General features: G+C 44.5%; 1 protein-coding gene across 4 annotated transcripts in view; it reads left to right on the top strand.

Annotated features, from left to right (window-relative positions):
- Positions 1-23479, top strand: part of DEPTOR (DEP domain containing MTOR interacting protein) — a 102212-nt gene that overhangs the window by 24774 nt on the left and 53959 nt on the right. For 3 of the 4 annotated variants that reach the window (XM_075825786.1, XM_075825785.1, XM_075825784.1), the window contains one exon: positions 21722-21900. In XM_075825786.1, the coding sequence (XP_075681901.1) occupies positions 21722-21900 (179 nt within the window). Of the gene's footprint in view, positions 1-9646; positions 9857-21721; positions 21901-23479 lie in introns of those variants that run through there. The other variant, XM_075825787.1, reaches the window with a different exon arrangement.

Raw genomic sequence — 23479 nt, 5'->3', positions numbered from 1 at the left:
TGGAGTAAAGCAGCCATGTTTTTCTAATCTCTAAACCCCTTTAATGGTGTCTGTCCGGGTGACACAAACCTTGTGTGCGGATTGCGTCAACATATGGATACACATAGGGTGGATTTTTCTTCGCTATACCAGCACCGTGCAGAATATAAAGCTCTTGCTTGTGTTAGTTGAGTGCAGACACATGGTGGACAGTGTCAGCTGTGTATCACACCGGTTTGTTACGGAGTTGTGAAACCACAGACAAAACTCATTCTGTCCCTACAGAGTCGTTATATCTCTGCCAAATATGAGGGTTGCTTAACGGTGCCCCTCCACTGGCAGGCAGGAAAGCTGCTAATTGCTTCCTGTTTCCTCTCCTTTTTAACGCCAGCTCAGCCACGCTACCCTAAATACATATACAAAAATTTAGCAAAGTCCTTAACCCCACCAGGACCAGACTCCTCCTAGTCCATATGACTGCAGTCGAGTGTGCACTTTTTATCATGTTCTTTTTAGGACTAAAACTCTCTGTGCTGATTTTAATATTTTTTTAATATATCATTATAGGGGTCGACGCTTAGAGTTCAAAATAGCAGGGAATTTATTATCAGATTTTTGCCGTTTTCCTAGCATAAAAAATGTTGCCGCATGCATTTGCACATAAGTTTGAAAAGTGGATGGGAACGAAAGAGGGGCAGAGATAGCAAGTGTTTAACAAATTTAGGATTTCTAATGACAGAAATTGGTGCAAGTTACATTTAATTTTCTGTCTTTAGGACTGGATTGCCCAAGGCACAACCGATTTACTAAGAGGCCCCTTTATAGGCCCTGTTCACACAGCAGAATTTTTTGTCATAAGATAATGACTCCCATTGATTTCAATGGGAGTCTAATGCTTTTTATTCCCTCTAGCTGATTTTTTTTCAGTTAGTGGGAAAAAGAAGCGTCCTGCCCGATCTTCGGCGGATTTTGCCAAAACCTCCCATTGAAGTCAATGGGAGGAAGAATAATTTGCGGGCGGATTTTGCGGCGGGACCCGCCACGTAAAATCAGCTGTGTGAACTGACCCTAAATTTTCTGGATTTCACTCTGATGTAAATCAGTTTAAGACTGGCATATGGAACGCCAGTCTTAATAAATTCCCCCTATAAAGTAAAATGATAAAGTTCTGTCTGCCTGCAGCCACCTCTAGAGGGAGCTTAAGAGCTTTCTGCATACTGTGTTCTTATTGAGTTCAATATGCAACAGTATACAGTGAGATTGATCTAGTATGTCTATGCAGGGGATTTGGAGCTCTGTATCAGGAAACCAGAAGAATATAAAGTAACCCTGCTGTGTGCAAATGCACAAATATGACGGCACCATTACAAAGGTGAAATTATGTGAAGAGATGGTGCAAAAATATCCGGTGCTTAACATACTAGTTGGCAGGAGCTTCCGAGTCACAGAGGCACACTTTACATCATTGCTGCAATGCTTACAGAAATTTTACTCTTTATCTAGTAGAGTCTGACTACAAACCGGCACTTCTGTAGTCAGGTTCTATCAGTAGAAGCTCCCTAGCACACAGATTGTTCTGTAGTGATGGATCTTCCACTCATAGATGTCACACAGCAGACTGCAATGACTGAGAAAAGCCATCTCAGCAGCAGGGAGAAAGAGAGGACTGAGAAGACATGATGTGACTGCCTCAGTGTATTGAGAACGCTCTCACACAGCAGGCCGAGAGTTCTTCCTCCCGTCTCCCCCATACACGTGCACGCTCGATTCGACCAGGCGTGCCCGTTTTTGAAAAAGGGTGAAGGGAGAAAGCTGCTCCCCAAAAAATTTGGTATGTTGAAATTCCGCATTCCTGACCGTTCTCTACCCCCGACATTTGCGGTCGGGGAGAGCCGGGATGCCACTATACACATTAGATGGTCGGCCGATCCTGCTGAAATTGGCAACATACATGTTATGTGTATGGCGAGCTTACCTATTAGGGCTTGTCCACCCGTAACGGAATTGCTGCGTATTTTTAGTCTGGATTTGCGGGCGGAAAATACGCAGCAGAATACAGTAGCAGCAAAGTGGGTGAGATTTACCAAATCTCATCCACACGCTGTGTTAAATTTCAGAGCAGAAATTCACCTGCGGTGCGTATATTTTTCGGACTGCAGCATGTTCATTCCTGCTGCGGAAAGTGGACTGAATTGCTGCGTTTTTCATAGATGTCTCCATCTCCCAACATTGAGAATAACGCAGCAAAATACACACCATTTTCTGCAGTAAAAAACGCAGGAAATGGTGCGGTTTTTCCGCAGCGGAATATCTGCTAGTTTTAACGGAAATGCTGCAGACATTTTCTGCAGCAATTCCGTTACCTGTGGACAAGCTCTTATTGAAAGGGAATAGCCACTTTTTTGAGGACCCGTCCTGAAAAAGTCAGAGCAAAATAAAACGTTCATGACTGCAAAAGAAAACAAAAATGAACGCATCTTTTAAAAGTTCAAGTTCTCCGTAACCTTTCCAAAAATAACACTTCTGAGTGTAAAACTGAACCTTGACTGTAGTTTGGTAGAACAATGTGTTTTTCCCATAGTAAAGATAAGGGCTGATCGGAGAGATACGGGAGGGTCGTGCTACTTGCTGCATCATATAGACAACCCATCGTTTGGCCCCAGATAACCATATGCAAAGTTCAGATAATCTGTTGTTCCTCATTTCACGGCAGGGTTACAAACGGTCAGTGAATTCATATACTGATATTTTCTATATTTTTTAATGATATGCTGAATATATTGATGTCATTTGCCAAAATTATTGCCCAGTTGTATTTTGTAATTGCACGATTTTGAGATACATATAATATATTGAAGACATTTTATTCATTTATTTTTGGGGAAAAGAGGCAAAAAACAGCAATTCTGCAGTTGTTCTTTTTTGTGACTTGCTGTTGTGGCGTTCACCGTATGGTAAAAGTAACAAAATAACTATTCTCTCGGTCAGTACGTTTACGACAATCCCAAATTTATATAGGGTGTTTTTTGTTTTTTTTAGGTTTTACAAATTTTGCACAATAAAAAACACTTTTTTTTTTTTTGTAAATTTTTTATTTTTTGCCATATTCTAAAAGCCATAACTTTATTATTTTTCCGTCAACAAGTCTGTATTAATTATTTTTTATTTTTTTACAGCATTCACCGTAAAAGCTGGACAACGTGTTCGATTTATAGTACGTGTTGTTAGAGATACCAATTATGTGTAGGGCCTAATAGGAGTACAAAGATTGCAGACCTGGGGGGCCATGGAAACCCATGGATTTACGGTGCAATTGGGGCAACAGAGGGAGCCCCTTCCTTTTTGTCTAATCGCTTAGATGCCGTGATTGCTATTGACCATGGCATCTAAGGGGTTAAACAGTCAGAGTACTCACATTTGTGTCTAAAATTTGATATAGTTTCTGACCTATAGGGGTTGCTATGAGCACATGTCCTTAGCAACCCATGTTACTTAAGTTACTACTTGCTAACAAGTTCCCTCACAAAATAAAGCTGATCATAGGTGGTCTCAGCAGTGGACTATAATGTCATCAGCTTATCATCGGGGGTCTCTTTAAGCAAAAATGGATTGTGGACAACGCCTTTAAAGTCAACACTCAGAATGGCCACAGAAGTGGCAAAAAGGCTTGACATAACCACGGTTTTCAGATCTTACTGCCATTTCAATCTAATTTTTATAATATAAATTTAGGTGGAAAACCTCTGTACACCTTTTTCCTCTCTATAGATATTGTGCTGAAGGAGTCCTACATTCTACATAGAACTTAAAGCTTAGTTTAAGCCGAACTAACTGTGTAGTATGCTAAGCCTAATGGGGGCAGATCAAGCCAGACAACTTTCGGCCAGTAGCTATCACATGTGTATGGCCGGCTTAAGGAATAACTTGTGTTGATAAGGATAACCAGTGCTAACATCTGTGTTTAACCAGTCACTAGTAATAGGAGTCCGTTGGTTCTAGATGATTGATTAAGACTAAAGTGTTTGCGCAATGAAATTCCGCAAGGAGAACTAGTTACCGTACTTGGTGTCAGCTCTGTTGTTTAAGATAATTGCCTCTACTTATGGGTTAATGATGTTTGTCATGACTCATATATTTACCTAACTGTACAAGGGTTGGTGCCTCATTTCAAGAGATAACCGCCCCTGAATCCAGGCGTTATTGGAGCTGATTTTCAAAGCATTGTTGTTTTTTTTGCAGGCGTTTTTGAAGCATATTTTTGTGTATATGGGGAATAGGTTAACTTTTTTTACAAGGTGTTTTTTAGTTCAGCAGACTTAAAATACACCTCATATGAACTACCAATTGTATTTCCCATTGAAATCAACGGGTAGCTGTTTGCAGTAGTCTTTCAAGCTCACATTCGTTCCGAAGTTCGCCTAAAAATATGCTGTGTAACATAGCCCTACGCTCTTTCCCCTTCATAATCACAAGTGTCCAGGAAGCTGAGATTTGAGGAGTTGTTTGGCAGGGTCCTCTTACTGGGGCTAGTTTTGTGCCGTGACTAAGGCTTCGTTCACATCTACGTCAGGATCCGTCACCATTGAAATCAATGGTGATGCAAACGGAAACCTCTGTTTTCCGTTTGTGTCAGACAGGGTTCCGTTCCGATGGAAAGCTCCTACGGATAGGAGCCCTGAAGCAGATGTGAACATAGCCTAACAAGTTTTTTTAATTCTATTTTACACTATTTTGTTTGGGAAGATTCTCACGCTTTTGTGATTCGAACTCTCACATTTTTAAGGGAATGGGACTGAGCCGCAATACCAGGCACTGCCGGCTATCTGGACAAACCGCTGTGCCTGTGTAAACGATATAGGGGTCTGGGTGCTTGCTGGAGCGCCTTGACTCCTTCATTCTGCTGATCGGCTAGCTTCTTAGGAGCCGGACCTACACCGATCTAAATCCCAAGGATGGGACATCAGTTTTTAAGCCTATAAAACCTTTTTATCAACTAATGTACATGGCTGAGCCATGCACATGGAGCCTGTATGGCAGCACACAGAGTAGGTACTACTCCGTAGCTCCGTATTACTGAGTTAAAGAGGCTCTGTCACCACATTATAAGTGCCCGACATAATGTGATCGGCGGTGTAATGTAGAGAACAGCAGTGTTTTTTTTTATTTAGAAAAACGATCAATTTTGAGCAAGTTATGACCTATTTAAAATTTATGGTAATGACTCTCTTAATGCCCAACTGGGCATTTTTGGGTTTTTGACCAAGTGGTCGTTGTAAAGAGAAGTGTATGACGCTGACCAATCGGTGACCAATCAGCATCATACACATCTTCCCATTCATGTACTCAGCACATAGTAATCTTACTAGATCACTATGTTCAGCCACATACACACACACACAATAACTTTACTCAAGTGACCTTACAGTGAATATACATTACCTCCAGCCAGGACGTGATGTCTATTCACATTCCCGACACTTCGGTAACGTTTGTGTGCCACTTACTCACACAGCACATCGAGATCACGCTTGCTGTCATTAAGTCCCACACAAACGTTACCGAAGTGTCGGGATTGTGAATAGACATCCCGTCCTGGCTGGAGGTGGTCTATTCACTCTCAGGACACTTCAGCATGTGTGAGTAAGTGACAGCACATCGTGATCTCGCAAGATCATGATGTGCTGAGTACATGAATGGAGAGAAGTGTATGACGCTGATTGGTCACTGATTTGTCAGCGTCATACACTTCTCTTTACAACGCCCACTTGGTCAAAAGCTAAAAACGCCCAGTTCGGCATTAAGAAATTCATTACCATAAATCTAAAATCGCTCCTAACTTGGTCAAAACTGATTTTTTTTTCTAAATAAAAACCACTGCTGTAATCTACATTACAGCGCCGATCACATTATGTAAGAGATAGGGCACTTATAATGTGGTGACCGAGCCTCTTTTAGGGGGTTTTACACTGGGCTACTATCTGGCAGACGAGCGTTCACAGAATGCTCATTGCCAATAATTGCCCTTTGTAAACAGGACAGCGTTCATCTGCTGGTCGTATCATTAAAAAAGTCAAATATTGTTGTCGGCAGCACATCTCCCTGTGTAAACAAGGAGACGCGCTGCCGACATGATGATAATGTATGGGGGCGAGCGACTGGAGTAACGACTGCTCATCCCCATCCATAGCTCCATCTGACAGGAGAAAACAAGCGCCGATCAACGATGTCTTGTTGATCGGCGCACGCTGCACTGGCCGATTATCGGCCGGTGTAAAAGGGCCTTTATTCTCCTGTAGAAGCAATGATCTGTAATACCACATAGAACTCATATTCATGGCCATATTATTGCACTAAGAATTCTTTTAGAAAAAATAATAAGATCCTTTCATCTAGCAAATGCAGAAAAATAGTCCGAAGACAACAGAGCTGACCAATCAGGGCTTACTGTATGTGTTATAATTTTTTTTTGCTCTATACTGTTTTTTTTAGATCTCAAAAGCCAGAACGTTTGATAAGACGTCACCTTCCTGACTCATAGATTCCAGAGTAACGTAATTTAGTTATATTGTAGTGTTATTTAGTATGATGAGTACAATGCAAACTGCTGTTAATGTTTTTTTTTGTTGTTTTTAGTGCACACTGCTACACTGATTTATTGCTTGTTTTCCCACACCGGCCAGATGGCGCATTCCTGCTATCTCCCAGCTGCTTTATCTGAGAACTGATAAGAGTCTGTTTTGGTATTACTGCCATGAACAAACACTGGTTTCTGTAATGTTCTTTCACCCCATTTCATGAAACAAGGCACCAGTTGGCCGGTCTTATTTCCGGGTACCGAGTTCTCCATCAGTGTTGACTTGCCTATCAGGCTTTAGACCCTGTACTTAAACAGTAATCCACCATAGTTCTCTCCTTGGTTGGCCGCATGGCTCACTATTGTCTCTTTTGTTCTGCGTTGGACTCCCTACACCCATTTACCAGCTAGCAGTCCCTTCCTAATAAATTACCCTTTCCATTAGCATCCTTCCAACCAATTTGGACTTTACATCAGTTCTGGATTGATCTTCTTTGATTTTGCCAGGGGACTGGACTCAATGTTGCCTTTATGACTGCGGCATATCAAGAATCCATGCAAGATCCCAATACCCTTCTCGCGCAACCTGTTATCACACTTGAATGTGTTACTACTTTTGTTGCTATGTTTAATTTGATTGTAATAGATTTTCGTTCCGTTTGGTTTGGGCTGTTTACTGTTATTTTTTGTTGGTCACCGGTATATGGCCACTGCGCCTTTTTGTTTTTACTGCTGTGTGGGGACATGAACAGCTCCGATCCGTTTGGAGTATAAGCTTTTTAAGCTAGAACTGGAAAACCAGAGCCGGCCAAGCCGCTTTTTTAACTAAGACTATCAGAGATGTAAAGCTCCAGCTAGATGCAGTCCTCTCACATTGCATGGAGTAGCCGGCGACCTGATCCTTACCTTTTTCTCAGGCCATTGATCGAGTGATCCTAGGAACACTCGTTCCCAATCATTGCTCTGACTAAACAGGCCAGCGATCAGCCGATAAAAATTAGCACATGCTCGTTCGTCGACTGATCAGATCTTTTGTGTGGCCCAAATAATTGCTTGTCGGCAGCGCTTCTCTCCATGTAAACAGGGGATGTGCTGCCGACAAGTTGCAAATGTATAGGGGCGAAAGATCGTATAAACTATCGTTGGTCCCCATGCATTCCTATTACCACTCCGTTTGTATGGAGCAAATGAGCTCCGTTCGACATGCTGTATTGTCGATCAGCGCTAGTTTACCGGGCGGGAGAAAACTGCCTGTGTAAAAGGGCCCTAATGCTCATTAAACCAATGACCACACTCCCCAACTTCATGCACCCATTAGCTCATTTTGCTAGAATTTCTGGATTATGGGCGTGGCCTAGCAGCAGATGTAAGAGGACGTGTGTGGCTGGAGCTCCTGCTGTATTCATCCTGAAAGTACAGATTATCCCTGAATTACCCGGTAATATTCAGCGATCTGGAGGCTGGGAGACTGGAGGAGTCGGTACCGCTTAATACAGCTGCAATGACCCGTTCCAAGAAACAAACGCCGCCGGCGAGTCCGGGGCCGAGAAGACAAGATGGCGCCGAGGAGACTGAATGCAGGAGCAGGCACATGCGGTCTGAAGCAGCAGACAGGCTGGAGAGATTTGCAAGAACCCCTCGTGCGAGCGGATCTGCAGCAGGCAAGACGCCGGTGGCTGGCAGTGGGAAGGCAGACAGCATGGCCTCAGGCTCCAGATACTCAGTGCTGGGAGAGGACACGGTGAGTGAGGAGGAGGAAGAGCTGGGGAGTCAGCGGCGGGACAGGCGTGTTGAGGAAGATGGAGGCAGAATGCATAGCAGGAGAGACCAGGTGAAGGAGCCTTCCCTCACAGATATATTCGCTGCGGTGAAGCAGAACTCCTCAATTTTATCTGTGCTGACCGGGCAGGTGGGAAGCCTGAAGGAAGATATTCTGCTGTTACGCAATGATTTACAGAAAGTGGCAGAAAGAACCACAGTTACTGAGGGGAGAGTGTCTGAAGTGGAAGATGTTCTGCCGGAGCTCAGGCGGGATGTGCAGTCTCAGTCCTTGGCGGTGGTGGCCCTGCAGGCTAAGGCGGATGATTTAGAGAATCGGCTACGCAGAAACAACGTGCGTTTGGTCGGAGTGCCGGAAAAAACGGAGGGCAATAACTCGAATGAGTTTTTTGAAAAATGGCTGCTGGAGCAGTTTGGCCGGGAAGAGCTGTCTCCTTTATATGCTGTTGAAAGAGCACACAGAGTACCTACCAGACCGGGACCACCGGGGAGCCCCCCGAGACCGGTCTTAGTGAAGCTGTTGCACTACAAGGACAGAGATAAGATACTGAGGAAGGCAAGGGAACGGCAGGATATCTCCATCAATGGCGCCAAAATATCCTTTTATCTGGATTTCTCCGCGGATGTACAGAAGAAGAGGCTGCAATATTGGGATGTAAAACGTCTGAGGAACTTGTCCATACCGTACTCCATGATGTATCCGGCTAAATTGCGGGTGGTTGCTTTTGGGACTGCTTCATTCTTTGAGAACCCCAGAGAGGCTGCAAGATGGCTGGATAGCAATGAGGCACGGCTGCGGAGACCGGCTGGAGAAGAAGATGCGTGAAAGCCCGCCTGGGCGGTGAAGTCTGGAGCCATGTTGGCGTTTGCGGGACTGTAGCATATTATATGTTCTTATGCAGCTCTCCGAAGTGTGTACACCCTTGTCTGAAACACAGCAGGGTGGTATCCTTTTAACAAGAATGGCCGCACCTGACGGCAATGTTATTGTGGGATTGTTACTGGGTACCTAATGTATCTGTAAATTCTGCTGATTGTGTGGGATTGTTTAATACATGTGAATAGCAGTGGGAGCCAGCGCTCACTGGAAGTGGTGAGAAAGTTACACGGTTCAAAGAGAGATGCCAATAGGGCATGTTAAAAGTTCGCACTATGGTGCGTTTCTGCTGGATAGGAGAGACAGTACATGTCGCTCTGACCCTTTTCGGAGGGGAGGTTTTGTTGAGGGGGGAGGGAAGTAGGGAGGGAACGCACGGCCTAATATCTTGACTGGAGCAGGCTGGAGTAGTAACAGATTTCTTAAAGATATGACGCCTGATGGGATCGGTTAAATGTCTATCCTGGAATGTCCGGGGAATACGGGAAGCTAGGAAACGACAGGCAATCTTTAACTGGGTTAAACAACAAAATGCCCTGATAGTGGGGCTGCAAGAAACGCATCTGACTGGAGAGTCTGTATCCCTATTTCAGAGAGTGTGGATCGCACATGGGTTTCACTCCTTTCATACGACTTATTCCAGGGGGGTGAGTTTGCTGATACACAGGAGTCTTCCCTTTGTCTGTCATTCGTCCTTTTCTGATGAGGAGGGGAGATATGTGGGAGTGCACTGTACTATATATCACTGGGAGTGTATTCTAGTAGTGCTGTATATCCCTCCGCCTTATTCTAGCACTGTACTTAAACGAGTTACGGAGAAACTCTCCAGGTGGCCTGAGGTACCGCTAATCGTGATGGGGGATTTTAATGCAGTGATGTCTGAAGGGTTGGATAGGTTTCATAGGGGAGGGGGAGGGCAAAGGGGAGACCTGACCGCCTTTGGAAGATTAATGGAGGAATTAGGTCTGAGGGATATTTGGAGAGATAAACATCCAGGGGTGAGGCAGTACTCGTGTGCATTATCCACATTTCAGTCACTTTCGCGAATAGACTTGGTAGCATGCTCAGCTTCAGCGGTGCCGTACATAGCGCAAATTGAATACCTACAGAGGGCGTTGTCAGACCACACTCCGATGGCGGTGACGCTGGAAGTGGGTGTAAGGCATACCAGGAACCCCGGGAATTGGAAGCTAAATGCGTTTTGGCTAAGATTGATGGATGGCGGGGAAATACGGGACTTGATAAAAGAATATTTCAATTTTAATACTGAGTCAGTGCCGCGAGGGGTGTTATGGGACGCCATGAAAGCCTGGTTGAGGGGAGTATTCATTCAAAATATTAAACGAATAAAAACTAAATCTAGGCAATTGGGAGAAAGTTTAGAGGATCGGGTGACAGAAACAGAAGGGAGACATGTTGAAGACGGCTCCGAGGAGACACTTAGACATTGGGTGGAGGCGCAGACGTTGTTAAAAAATCACCAACTAACAATGGCGGATAATAAACGATTATTCCTTAAACAGAAATATTACGAAGAAGGGGAAACGGCGGGGAGACTACTCGCTAGGATGGCAAAGCCGCATGGGAGTAATAATTTTATTCATGGCCTTAGGGGGGAGGGGGGAGGGTGGAGACAGACACGGGGCAAATCTTGCAAATATTTCAGCGGTTTTATACTGACCTATACACATCCAAAGTGCATTACGACACACAGCAATTGGACGAGTACTTGGGAAACATTAATTTGCCTACCCTGGGCCGGGAGGACTGTGAAAGCTTGGAGGCACCTATTTCACTGGAGGAGTTGGAACAGGCGATAAGGGATATGGCAAATGAGAAAGCCCCGGGTCCAGATGGGTTACCGGGGGAAATCTATAAGGAATATGGGACGGAACTAGCGCCAGAATACTTGAGTACTTTGCAGGATAGCTTTGACAGAGGTAAACTACCAGACTCCCTATATGAGGCTACGATAGTGGTTCTTCCAAAAGAGGGGAAAGACAGTCAATTACCGGAGTCTTTCAGACCAATATCCTTGTTGACATCGGATGTCAAGATTTTGGCAAAGATATTGGCACTGCGGCTGAACAGGGTGGTACAGCATGTTCTGCATGAAGACCAATCGGGGTTCATGCCCTCCAAATCGACGGCTGTCAACCTCAGGCGGCTGTTTTTAAATCTTCAGGCGACACTGGATGATCAAGGAGGAAGGGCGGTGCTAACGTTAGACGCCGCAAAAGCGTTCGATTGCGTAGAATGGGGGTACCTCTGGCGGGTAATAGAAAAGATGGGATTCGGCCCTAACTTCGTGAAGTGGATACAGTTGTTGTATGTGGCCCCTACAGCCCGCATACGGGTGAATGGTGCAATGTCCGAAAGATTTTCACTGGCCCGGGGTACGCGCCCGGGGTGCCCACTGTCACCATTGCTATTAGCCTTGGCGGTAGAGCCACTGGCGTGCCTCATAAGACAGGAGGAGCGTATAAGAGGCTTGCAATATGGGGAAATGGAGGAAAAAATTTCACTATATGCAGATGATATTTTAATATATATGACGGACACGGAGAATACTCTGAAGGTAGTAATGGATACGATCACAAGGTTTGGGGAATTCTCGGGATTAAATATTAACTGGACCAAGTCTGCTCTGATGCCACTTGACACGGTGAATATTGTAGATACTGGAGTGGGACCCAGGATTCCGATAGTCTCTGAATTTACGTACCTAGGGGTTAAGGTGACGGCTAGGGTCCAAGACTATATGTCTTTGAATGTTTTACCACTGCTGCTCAAGGTAAAACATAAGGTGGATGCCTGGAACAGGCTCCCGCTCTCTGCTCTGGGGAGGACTAATTTAATCAAGATGATCCTTTATGCCTCAAGTTTTATATATTCTTCATAACTCCCCAGTATGGATACCTAAGCAATGGTTCAGACGATTGCACAATCTCTTTCGGGATCTGGTCTGGAAAAAAGGGGTTCCAAGGATTAAATTGGAGAAATTGCAATTGCCTAAAGACGAAGGGGGGGTCGCGCTGCCAATTGCCTGGATATATTACCTGGCTGCCCAAAGCCAACAGTTTAAGGGGTGGGAGGACACAGAGACCTGGGGCTCCAGTGCACGTTTATTGTCATATTTGGGGGGAGGACTTAACCAACTAGAGGGTCTGGAAGCGCATACCTTTAAGAGATTGGCGAGTGCTAAACCAACGTTACTCCTGATACATAAAATATGGTGGCAATGCAAACAGATCCTGGGAGTGGGAATGTGTACCAAATATACTCCCCTATGGCATAATCCGGTCTTGTGGGAATTATACCAATTAGAGGGCATGCAAAAATGGGAATCGGCAGGGGTTAGGCGATTACAACACCTGTATGATGACAACGGGCTGAGATCATTTCAGCAGTTGAAAGACCTATTTTCACTGGAGCACAATATGTTTTACCAATATTTGCAGATCCGTCATGCCCTACAGGCGCAGGCGCATGTGGTGGACCTGACGGTCTGTGCTCTTGGGGTCTTAGAGTATGTGGGACGGGCTGACACGACCAAAGGCCTGATCTCAATGGTGTACAGGAGCTTACTGTCCAAACATTTGGGAAACCCAATGGTGCTGGTAAAAGCGAAATGGGAACAGGATGTCGGTCCATTGACCGAGGAGGAGTGGGAAGAGATATTAGCGTCCACATGTCACTTATCGCTCAGTCTGGCGCAGAGGAGATCACAACTCTTCCTGATACATAGAGTGTACCGCACCCCGTGGGTATTAAAACAGATGGGTATTAGAACGGATGCTAAATGTCCTAGGTGCACGGAGGAGAAGGCGGACATATTGCATATGTTTTGGTCATGTGAGGCCCTGAGGACCCTATGGGGAGAAATATTGGACCTGATAAAGCAGGTGTATGGTCGGGAATTGGCGGCAGACCCTAAAGTTATGTTGTTGGGAGCGGTGGGAGAATTGGAGAGTGACAGAATGGCAAGCCTGGCAATTGCCAAGATATTATACCAAACGAGGAAATGCATTGCTAAACACTGGCTGGACGCGGAGCCACCAGGGATGAGGGAAATTGTAGGAATGTTGAATTATAATATCCTGATGGAGCATAAGATATTTTCTAAAAGGGGCACGGAAAAAAAATTTGAGAAACAATGGAGCAGATGGTTGGCCTGTCCTGAGGTGCTGTCACCTGAACTGAGCAGACTAAGGGCAAGAGTCGTCTGAGGAACAGGGGGTGATAGAGTCTGGAGCAAAGAAGGGGTGGTGGGGAACCTTGATAAGAGAAATGTGCTCTGGCCAGGAATGGTACTAGAAACAAAGGGCGGAGATATAGTGGGGGGCTGTGCGGGGAGGGGGGAAGTTGGGGATTTCCTGATATGCTGTTACTATTGTATACGATGTTGGAAAATTGTAATGTGAATGTTAATGTGTTATTTCATTTCTGTGTTCGTATCAATAAAATTGGTTTGATTTAAAAAAAAGAATTTCTGGATTAATTATCAACACTACTAAATCCAAGATTCATTTCTGTAATGAACCGTCTCATACCCGTAAATTGATCGATATAGCAATTGATTTCCAATCTAGGGAACATTACCTCCCCTACTTAAGCATGCGCCTACCCTTTATATGGTCTTTAAGTGGAACTACCAAACCTTCTTTCTCACGGCAATTTGAGACCTGGAGTCCTTGGGTTGTTCAACGCTATCTTGGGAAGAAGGATTCACCCTGGGAAAATGGTAACCCTACCCAGAGTCTTGTACTATTTTAGGACTCTCCCCACACCCGTACCTTCTCTTTACGCAGCAAGCAGTATTCCTCTTTTTGTTCTGATTAGCGTTCACGCATTACTAGGGTCACCATGTGACAACATAAACAAATAGCAGGCTTGTCTGTTCCAAATTTCTAAAAATACTCTCTTCTAGCCCGTTATCTCAATTAATCTCTTTACATTTCACAGATAAGCCTTCTCAGAGGGTTGCCTTGTAGTCTTTTCTTATTGCCCCAACCTTCCTTCAGTCATTGATATGGTCCGTCCCCCCAACTAACCCATTTCACACCTACTAAGTACTAACAAGAAGGTCACTTTTTTTTTTTATACCATTCATCTCTAGAGGCAGTTTAGATTCCCCTGCTACAAAGCTAGATATCCGTCACAATACTTATACGTCATAACCCACTTTGTCCTTCCAGGTCTTTCTCTTTCTCCAACCGATATTATTTAGTGGAGGCCTACCAAAACAAGGGTCCCCATGTATTTCCTTGAGCAGAACAAATTTATTTCTAGTTCTTATTTGAACACCCAAAACATGCCTCCCCCCTCTTCGTCCCTTAGGGTCCATCAAGTTTTTAGCTTTCTTGCCTTCCCTTCTCCCTCACAATCCCACCATAAATATTAGAGAGTTTTTGGAAGACTTTGCCAGTATTGAGCTCCCGTTAGGGGGTCTTCCTCTTGTATTTATTATGAACTGAACTCTTCCTCCCTGACCAATAAACCTGGCTTTATAAATGGCTGGGAGGTTGACTTGGGCATTGTTCTGTCATGCATGTAGGGGGTGCAGAAGTAGCCGTCACATCTGGGCCCTGGTGTCACATAACAAGACACCAGTATTATAAATGGCTCATGGTAGGTGGGGGGCCCTGTTCTAGATTTTGCATTGTGGTTCAGGAACTTCAAGTTACTCCTGCACGCACGTTTGTCTGGGCCGATCATGCTTGTTAAAGAATAACTAAACTTTTAAAAAACATTTGACGTGTCGGAAGTTTTGATCGGTGAGGGTCTGAGCATTGAGACCCCCACCGATCGCTAAAACGAAGTGTTAGAAGCGCTTGGGAGCCGCTTTGTTTCTTGTCGGCTTTCCTTGGAAAACTAAGCGAGCGGTGTACTGACCGGTAGACTTTCTAATGAGCCCATACACTGCTTCCCGAGGAAAGCCGATCAGAAACTAAATGCCTCAGCGCTTACCCGAGTGCTTCTGTCGTTTCGTTTTTAACGATCGGTGGGGGTCTTGGTGCTCGGACCACCACCGTTTAAAACTTCTGACATGTCACTATGACATGTCCAAAAGTTTATTCAAAGTGTATTTACCATATGATGGTGGGGATGAAGGTGATAGCTGGAGGATAAATAATCACAGTAATTATGTGGATTTAGTGACCATATTGTTTCTATCTTTTTGCAACCGGAGAAGTATATGGTATAGGGATCAAGTGATCCTTACTCTCTGGTACTTCATTACTCTGTGGTACTTCATCCTTAATTTCCTGGTATTACATTCCTTCTCATAAGAATCCTCTACCTGGATGAACACGGGTGTCATAGCAATTCCATAGTATATTTCTATAAGGGGAAACATTGACTTTATGAGCAGAAGTGCACACACAAGTGATCAGTGAGGCTGCAGGGAAATCCTATTCCCCGCTGCCGCCCCATAACCTGTATTGGGACATTCTTGCAGGGTAACATTGGAGACCACCCACTGCCCAGTCCCGTTATTGATTCGATCCCAGTGAACAAGTCCAGTAATAAATGTATATTAAGGAATTGCTCACGTAGTTCTCAATATACGAGTAAGTACAGTCCCCGATTTATTATTTATGAGTTGTACTCTGCTGCTCTAGATTATTTTCCTACAACTGGTCTCCTGGGTTTAACATCATTTCTCTCATATGAAAATCACAAAAGCTCGGAAATCAGGCGAGATTCTCATAAATTTCCAGTTACTGTCAAAACAATCTTGTGTGCAGCTAAGGCAGGTTGTATTTATTATCACCAGATGAAATAACTTCTACACAGTTGGATCTATATGTGAGACAGAGTGTTCTTTCTTAATAAAGAAATCATCCTATTTTTAGTCACATAAATTTTTGAGTATTGTGAAATACAGGTTGGATCCATGAAGAAATTTTATTTCGGGGCATAGCTACGGGTGTAGAGGGTTAATGTCAGCTTCCCTGGTGGTCTAGGGCAGTAAGAGGTTTATGTCGGCTTCCCTGGTGGTCTAGGGGCAGTAAGAGATTTATGTCAGCTTCCCTGATGGTCTAGGGGCAGTAAGAGATTTATGTCAGCTTCCCTGATGGTCTAGGGCAGGGGTGGGCAAACTTTTTGACTCGCGGGCCACAATGGGTTCTAAAATTTGACAGAGGGGCCGGGCCAGGAGCATTTGGAGGGAGTGTTTGGGCCGGATATACTAAAGCATTAAATGTAGTGTGTGCAAACCTCATAGCACAGTAAGAACACTACAACCCAATTTATTAACTGTCTTTCAAATGTGAAAAATAGCCCTTATCAGTTAATAAATTTGTCTCAAGGAATATGCAAGATATGGCATTTACATACTATTTCGCAGATACTGGGAGGAGGAAATGTAAATAGATTAAAATAACATACGCACTGTGATTTATCAAGAAAAAAGTTCTGTTGACTCTGTAAATTAGCTGCCAACCTCTGAGCAGTAGCCGCCCGTTCTTGTGTTGACTGCTTGCTAGCATAGTTTGCATGCTTCGTGGCAAAGTGACGGCTGATATTGTACTCTTTGAAAACCGAAGGGCTTAATGGTGACGTGAAACGAAGTGAAAATTAAAGTGAAATAAAGAGAAATACGCGCCACATTAACCCCTTAATGACCGGGCCATTTTGCACGTTAATGACCAAGGATTATTTTTTGTTTTTCCACGGTCGCATTCCAAGAGTCGTAACTCTTTTTGTATTCCGTCTATATAGCCGTATAAGGGCTTGTTTTTTGCGGGACGAGTTGTATTTTGTAATTGGACCATTTTTAGATGCTTATAACATATTGATTAACTTTTATTAACTTTATTTTAGGAGAGAATTGAAAATAAGCAGCTATTCCAGCATTAATTTTCACGTTATAAATTTACGCCGTTTACTATGCAGCGTAAATAACATGTTAACTTTATTCTATGGGTCGGCACGATTACAGGGATACCAAATGTGTAAAGGTTTTATATGTTTTTTCTACGTTTGCACAATAAAAACCCTTTTAGAAAAAAATTACTTGTTGTTGCATCGCCGCATTCCAAGAGCCGTAATTTTTTTATTTTTCCGTCGATGTGGCCGTACGTGGGATTGATTTTTGCGGGACAATGTGTAGTTTTCATTAGTACTATTTTGGGGTACATAGGACTTATAGATGAACTTTTATTTTATTTTTTATGGGGGGAATGGGAGAAAAGAGAGAATTTTGCCGTTGTTTTTTGCGTTTTCTTTGGACGCCGTTCATCCGGCGGTTTAATTAATGTGTTCATTTTATTGGTCAAGTTGTTACGATCGCGGGGATACCATATATGTGTATGTGTGATTTGTTTTGACCATTTTATTAAATAAAACCACTTTTTGGGGCAAAAAAGTAGTTTTATTTGACTTTGACTGTAATTTTTTTTATTTTTTTTTTCACAAACTTTATTTAACGGTTTTACTTTTTTTTTTTTAGTCCCACCAGGGGACTTCACTATGCGATATGCCGATCGCATATATAATGCTTTGGTATACTTCGTATACCAAAGCATTATTGCCTGTCAGTGTAAAACTGACAGGCAACCTGTTAGGTCATGCCTCTGGCATCGCCTAACAGGCAGATGCTGAAGACAGACCTGGGGGTCTTTGTTAGACCCCCGGCTGTCATGGAAACCCGACGGCGACCCGCGATTTGTTTGCGGGGGCGCCGATCGGGAGACAGAGGGAGTTCCCCCCTCTGTCAAACACATTAAATGCCGCTGTCACTGTTGACAGCGGCATTTAATGGGTTAAACTGCCGGAATCGGCGCGTGCTTCGATTCCGGCAGTTGCAGCAGGAGCCAGGCTGTGTATAACAGCCGTGCTCCTGCCGCTGATCGCGTGGGTAAACTGTCAGTACCCGCGCGATCACAGGACGGATATATCCTCCTCCTGCGCGAACTAGCAGCTGCTGAGGACGGATATATCTTGGACAAGTTCGGCGGGCCGGATTAAAAAGCCTAACGGGCCGTATGTGGCCCGCGGGCCGTAGTTTGCCCATGTCTGGTCTAGGGGCAGTAAGAGGTTTATGTCAGCTTCCCTGATGGTCTAGGGGCAGTAAGAGGTTTATGTCAGCTTCCCTGATGGTCTAGGGGCAGTAAGAGGTTTATGTCAGCTTCCCTGATGGTCTAGGGGCAGTAAGAGGTTTATGTCAGCTTCCCTGGTGGTCTAGGGGCAGTAAGATGTTTATGTCAACTTCCCTGGTGGTCTAGGGGCAGTAAGAGGTTTATGTGGGCTTCCCTGTGGTCTAGGACAGTTAGGGGTTAATGTCAGCTTCCCTGGTGGTCTAGGGCAGTAAGGGGTTTATGTCAGCTTCCCTGGTGGTCTAGGGGCAGTAAGAGGTTTATGTGGGCTTCCCTGTGGTCTAGGACAGTTAGGGGTTAATGTCAGCTTCCCTGGTGGTCTAGGGCAGTAAGGGGTATATGTCAGCATCCATAGTAGTCTAGTGTGGTAAAGTGTCTAATGTTACTCACCCCCACTGACTCCAGCATTTATCCTCTCTTACAAGGAGTTACATCATGCGCATATTAGGTTCAGCTTCCTGTTAATCCCCTGCACTGATAACAGAGATCAGCGCAGGGAGTGAATAGAGAACTCCACTACTGTAATTAACCAGCCGCAGGCTTCTCTCTGTGTTTGGGCAGAGCAAAGTGTTGTGCCCGATCACTGTAGGGGAGCGCTCCCTGAGCAAGAGCAGACATGCATTTTCACTGGTGTTGTAATATGTAATATCCCCACCGGACTTATGGTATCAATTACTTGGAGGCTGCTCACTTATTGGCCAAGTGGCAACTCTTTGGGTGCCGGGGTGTTTAGATACTGGGCTAGGGCAGTGAACTAAATCTTGGCCCGAGGTAAAAAAACAAACAAAAAAAAACCCATCTAGCTACGCTTTATAGCGGAAGGAAAAATATTGTTTAAACACAAAGGAAGGGAAAAGGAGAAAAAATGGCTGGGGTGGTTTACAAAACCAGTCTCTGGATATAAATCCTACTTATTTGTTGCATTTAATTGCCCGCAAGTTTGCAAAACGTGATGTGTGAATAAGCTCTTAAGCTTTTTCCTCTTCTGAATGTAATGGATTGATGTAGAAATTCACAGATTCTTACATTATAGGACGTTGTGGAACAGCATGAAATTGGGTAATTCGATGAACACTTTCCTGTTACTAGTTTTTCTTGGAATAGCTGCTACCTGTGCGCGGATTGTCAACTGTGACGAACGTCTAATGACAGGTCATAGTATTAAAGTGTCGCTTCTCTAGTAGATCAGAAGTGAACATAAATCATCATACACAGCAGTTCCTTAACCCATTAAGAACTTATATTTTCTAATTCAAGATGCAGTGTAGGTTTTTTCAGTATACATATCTATCTATCTATATCTCGCTCTTTCTCTCTCTCTCACGCACTCTCTCTCGCTCTTTCTCTCCCAACCTCGCTCTCTTTCTCTTTCGTTCTCTTTCGCGCTCTCTCTCTTTCGCGCTCGCTCTCTCCATTGCGGGCTCGCTCTCGTAAAAAGTAAGATACAAGACATGATGATGCCAGAGCTACTTACATGGGCTGAGCAAGTGTGTGTGTAAAGGGGGTTTTACACTGGACGTTTATTGGGCAGACGAGCGTTAATATAACACTCGTTGACGATAATTGCCCTGCGTAAACAGGGGAACGATCAGCAGATGAACGAGCAAACGCTGGATCATCTGCTGGTCGTATCGTTTTAAAAAAGTAAAATATTATCGTTGTCGGCAGCACATCACCATGTGTAAACAGGGAGACGCGCTGCCGACATGATAATAATGTATGGGGGCGAGGGATCGGAGTAACAACCGCTCGTCCCCATCCATAGCTCCGTGTGATAGGAGCAAGCGAGCGCTGATCAACGATGTCTCGTTGATCGGCGCTCGCTGCACCGGCCGCTTATCGGCCGCTGTAAAAGGGCCTTAACTTTACAAACCAATGCTCAGGGGTGTGTGGCAACTGTATGACTACTTCATTAATGGATATCACCTGTCACTGGTAATAGTGTAGGAGACCATAGAAAGGATGAACAATGGCTTTCTGGGCTCACTGGCGCCCCCACCTGAGCAATGCACTTCCTTGGCAGTCTGCTTCTTACTGACACCCTTGTTGACTAATGCAAACAAAAACCTTGGGCAATGACTATAAGTGACATTGGGTTACTACATTGTAGTCTGTATCCTTAAGATTAGAATATTGACCAGAGAACACAAGACTGTGACATCCGCATCCTCCGACGTGTCCACCTGGAAGTAGACATCACATGGACTTCAGTAATCATTAGGATCCCCAGATTCAATGTAAACAGTCTCTAGAAATTCATTGGACCATTGACAATTGTGCCGAGCTGTAGTGTCTCCGCTTAGGAAAAGGAACTTAACGTGATGAGACACAAATGGGATTAATAATTCATCAGGTTTATCATTAATAATACATATTAGGGACCTTCTTAAAACTGATGTGTTTTTTTAAAATCTTTCTTGTCATCCCTTTGTATGGAACCTGACAAGTGCCCCCCAGGCTATTATTCAGTGCGACGTATAATGATCTGCACATATATGGCCAATAATTATATATTCGAGAATAAATGACCTTGTACGATCACTGCGGCCACTAACAGATCGGCGGGGGTGAAGATAGTCAGACCCCCACCGATCTCTCATATTGATGGCTTATACTAAGGATAGTACATCAACATTGTACGTTTTTTTAAAATATAGTTTTAAAAAATGTATTAAACACCTTTTTAAATTTTCTTAGTCCCACTTGGTGACTTGAACATGCGATAGTTTAATCACTTATACAATGTACTGCTATACTTATGTATTGCAGTATGTGGTCCTTATAGCGTTATCCTAATAAGCCCTGCCAGAGGCAATAGGAGTACTAAGATGCAGACTAGGGGCCCTTCACTAGATCCCCGGCTGCTATGACAGCCCATCAGCACACCAGGATCGCATCACAGAGGAGCTGATGGGGTGTCATAGGGGTCCCCATACCTCTGTCTATTGGCTTAAATGCCGCGGTCGCTATTGACAGAGACATCTAAGCAGTTAAATAGCTGGGATCAGAGTTCTCTCCAATCCCAGCCATTAGAGCAGGGTGTCACCAATATATAGCTGATACCTGCTGCATATGGAGCGGACTCCGCTCCTAAGCCCGCTCCATTCTTCCCCATTTGATTTCGGGAAGGGGTTAAAGTCCCTATTTGGGGGTGGAAAATTAAAAAGTTAGACGATTTGAAAAAATATGTCTCATCCTTGAGTCTAAAAATGGCTTTAATCTTCATGCCCGTTCACTACAGGACACCATTTTATATGGCAAGTACTAAATTGAGACAAATATTTACAGATCCATCAACAGCAGCTTGTGACGAAGATATTTTGCTGGTGGAGGTGGTGCCGCACTTTTTTTTAATTACTGATGTTCTTATGTGATTTTTTACTTAGGGTCTTTTTTTTTTTACCCCAGGCTTCGGCTACATGAAGAGAAGATAATAAAAGACAGGAGACACCATCTGAGAACTTATCCAAATTGTTTTGTGGCCAGGGAAGTTATTGACTGGCTTATTGATCGCAAAGAAGCTGCCGACAGGACAATTGCCATAGAACTGACCCAAAAAATGATTGATCATAACATCATCCACCATGGTAAGGACAGTGATAATACACTCTTGTGGCATTTCTTACGATCTTCCTGTGTCTTCGTTTTTTTAACAGAAATGGATTGTCCCACCTTTAAAATTTTCAATTTTTCTGTTAGTCTTATTAACATTTTTGTGTGTAGATATTGCTGTTACATGCGTGTTATGGCGCCCCCTGCATTTAATTCCCTTTCTGAATATCCACCTACTGGGGGGAATTAAACATCTTTTCTACGCCAGTTTTCACTTGGTGGCGCACGGACAACTGAAGATGTGAAAAATTTATTATGAGGCGTGCGTCTTTTAATAAATGTGTCGCATCTATCTTACTCCAACGTAGTTATTCCCCCCACTATGTCCAGTGTCAAATATTATCATTGGCTGGTCTGCACAATAGCAGGAATCGCTCCGCCACCCGTGTACAAGAGGAACTGAGAAATAAATCTGGGTATGTGTGTAAAAAATGTGGAAATTTTATTTTAAAATATGGCAATGACCAAAAACTAAAATTCACATATTGAAAAATTGCACCAGAACTGGACACATTAGATCAGGGGTCTTAAACATGCGGCCCCTAAGGTTGTCATCTACGGCCCGTTGGGCACCGAAGCTCCTGAGACATCCTCAGAACAGCAGAGAGCAGGCCGAAGAAGGAGCGCCGCACACACTCCATGTAGAAAGTGCCACACACACCCCCTGTAGAAAGTGCCCCCCCTTTAGATAGCACCCCACACAGCCCCCTGTAGATAGTGCCACCCCAACCACCCTGTCAACAGCGCTACACCGACCCCCCCTCCCTGCAGATAGCTCCATTGGGGCCCCCTCTAGTAGTGAAATCTCTACAGTGAAGTGGCCACTGACCATATATGGACAGTGACGTCAGGGGCTCTTCCTGGAGAGGAATCTCCGGCCAGAGCGTTGCCAACACTTAGGCCGGGGATTCCGCTCCTAGATGTTGCCCCTGACGTCACTGTCAATATATGGACAGGGATGTCAGGGGCTCCTCCAGGAGAGACATCAGCGCCAGAGTGTCAGCAACGCCCTGGCTGGGGATTCCAGTCCTATAGGGAGCCCCAAAGTAGCTAACTACAGGAAGGTGGTGTAGCGCTGTCGGCAGGTTGGGGTGTGTGGTGGGCTATCTACGGGGGGGGGAGGGGGGGTAGATGTGGCACGATCTACACGGGGTGTGGTATTATCTATAGGGTGTGTGTGTGTGGCACTATCTACAAGGGGGTGTGTATGGCACTATCTACATTGGGCACTGTGGCATTATCTGGGGGGGTGACACGATCTACAGAGGGCACTGTGGCACGATCTACAGAGGGCACTGTGGCACGATCTACAGAGGGCACTGTGGCACAATCTACAGAGGGCACTGTGGCACAATCTACAGAGAGCACTGTGGCACAATCTACAGAGGGCACTGTGGCACAATCTACAGAGGGCGCTGTGGCACAATCTACAGAGGGCGCTGTGGCACAATCTACAGAGGGCGCTGTGGCACAATCTACAGAGGGCGCTGTGGCACAATCTACAGAGGGCGCTGTGGCACAATCTACAGAGGGCGCTGTGGCACAATCTACAGA

The sequence above is a fragment of the Rhinoderma darwinii genome, chromosome 5 (assembly GCF_050947455.1).
Source record: "Rhinoderma darwinii isolate aRhiDar2 chromosome 5, aRhiDar2.hap1, whole genome shotgun sequence".
Lineage (NCBI taxonomy): Eukaryota > Metazoa > Chordata > Amphibia > Anura > Rhinodermatidae > Rhinoderma > Rhinoderma darwinii.
The sequence above is the reverse complement of the archived record's forward strand: the minus strand, read 5'-3'. Positions and strand labels throughout refer to the sequence as shown.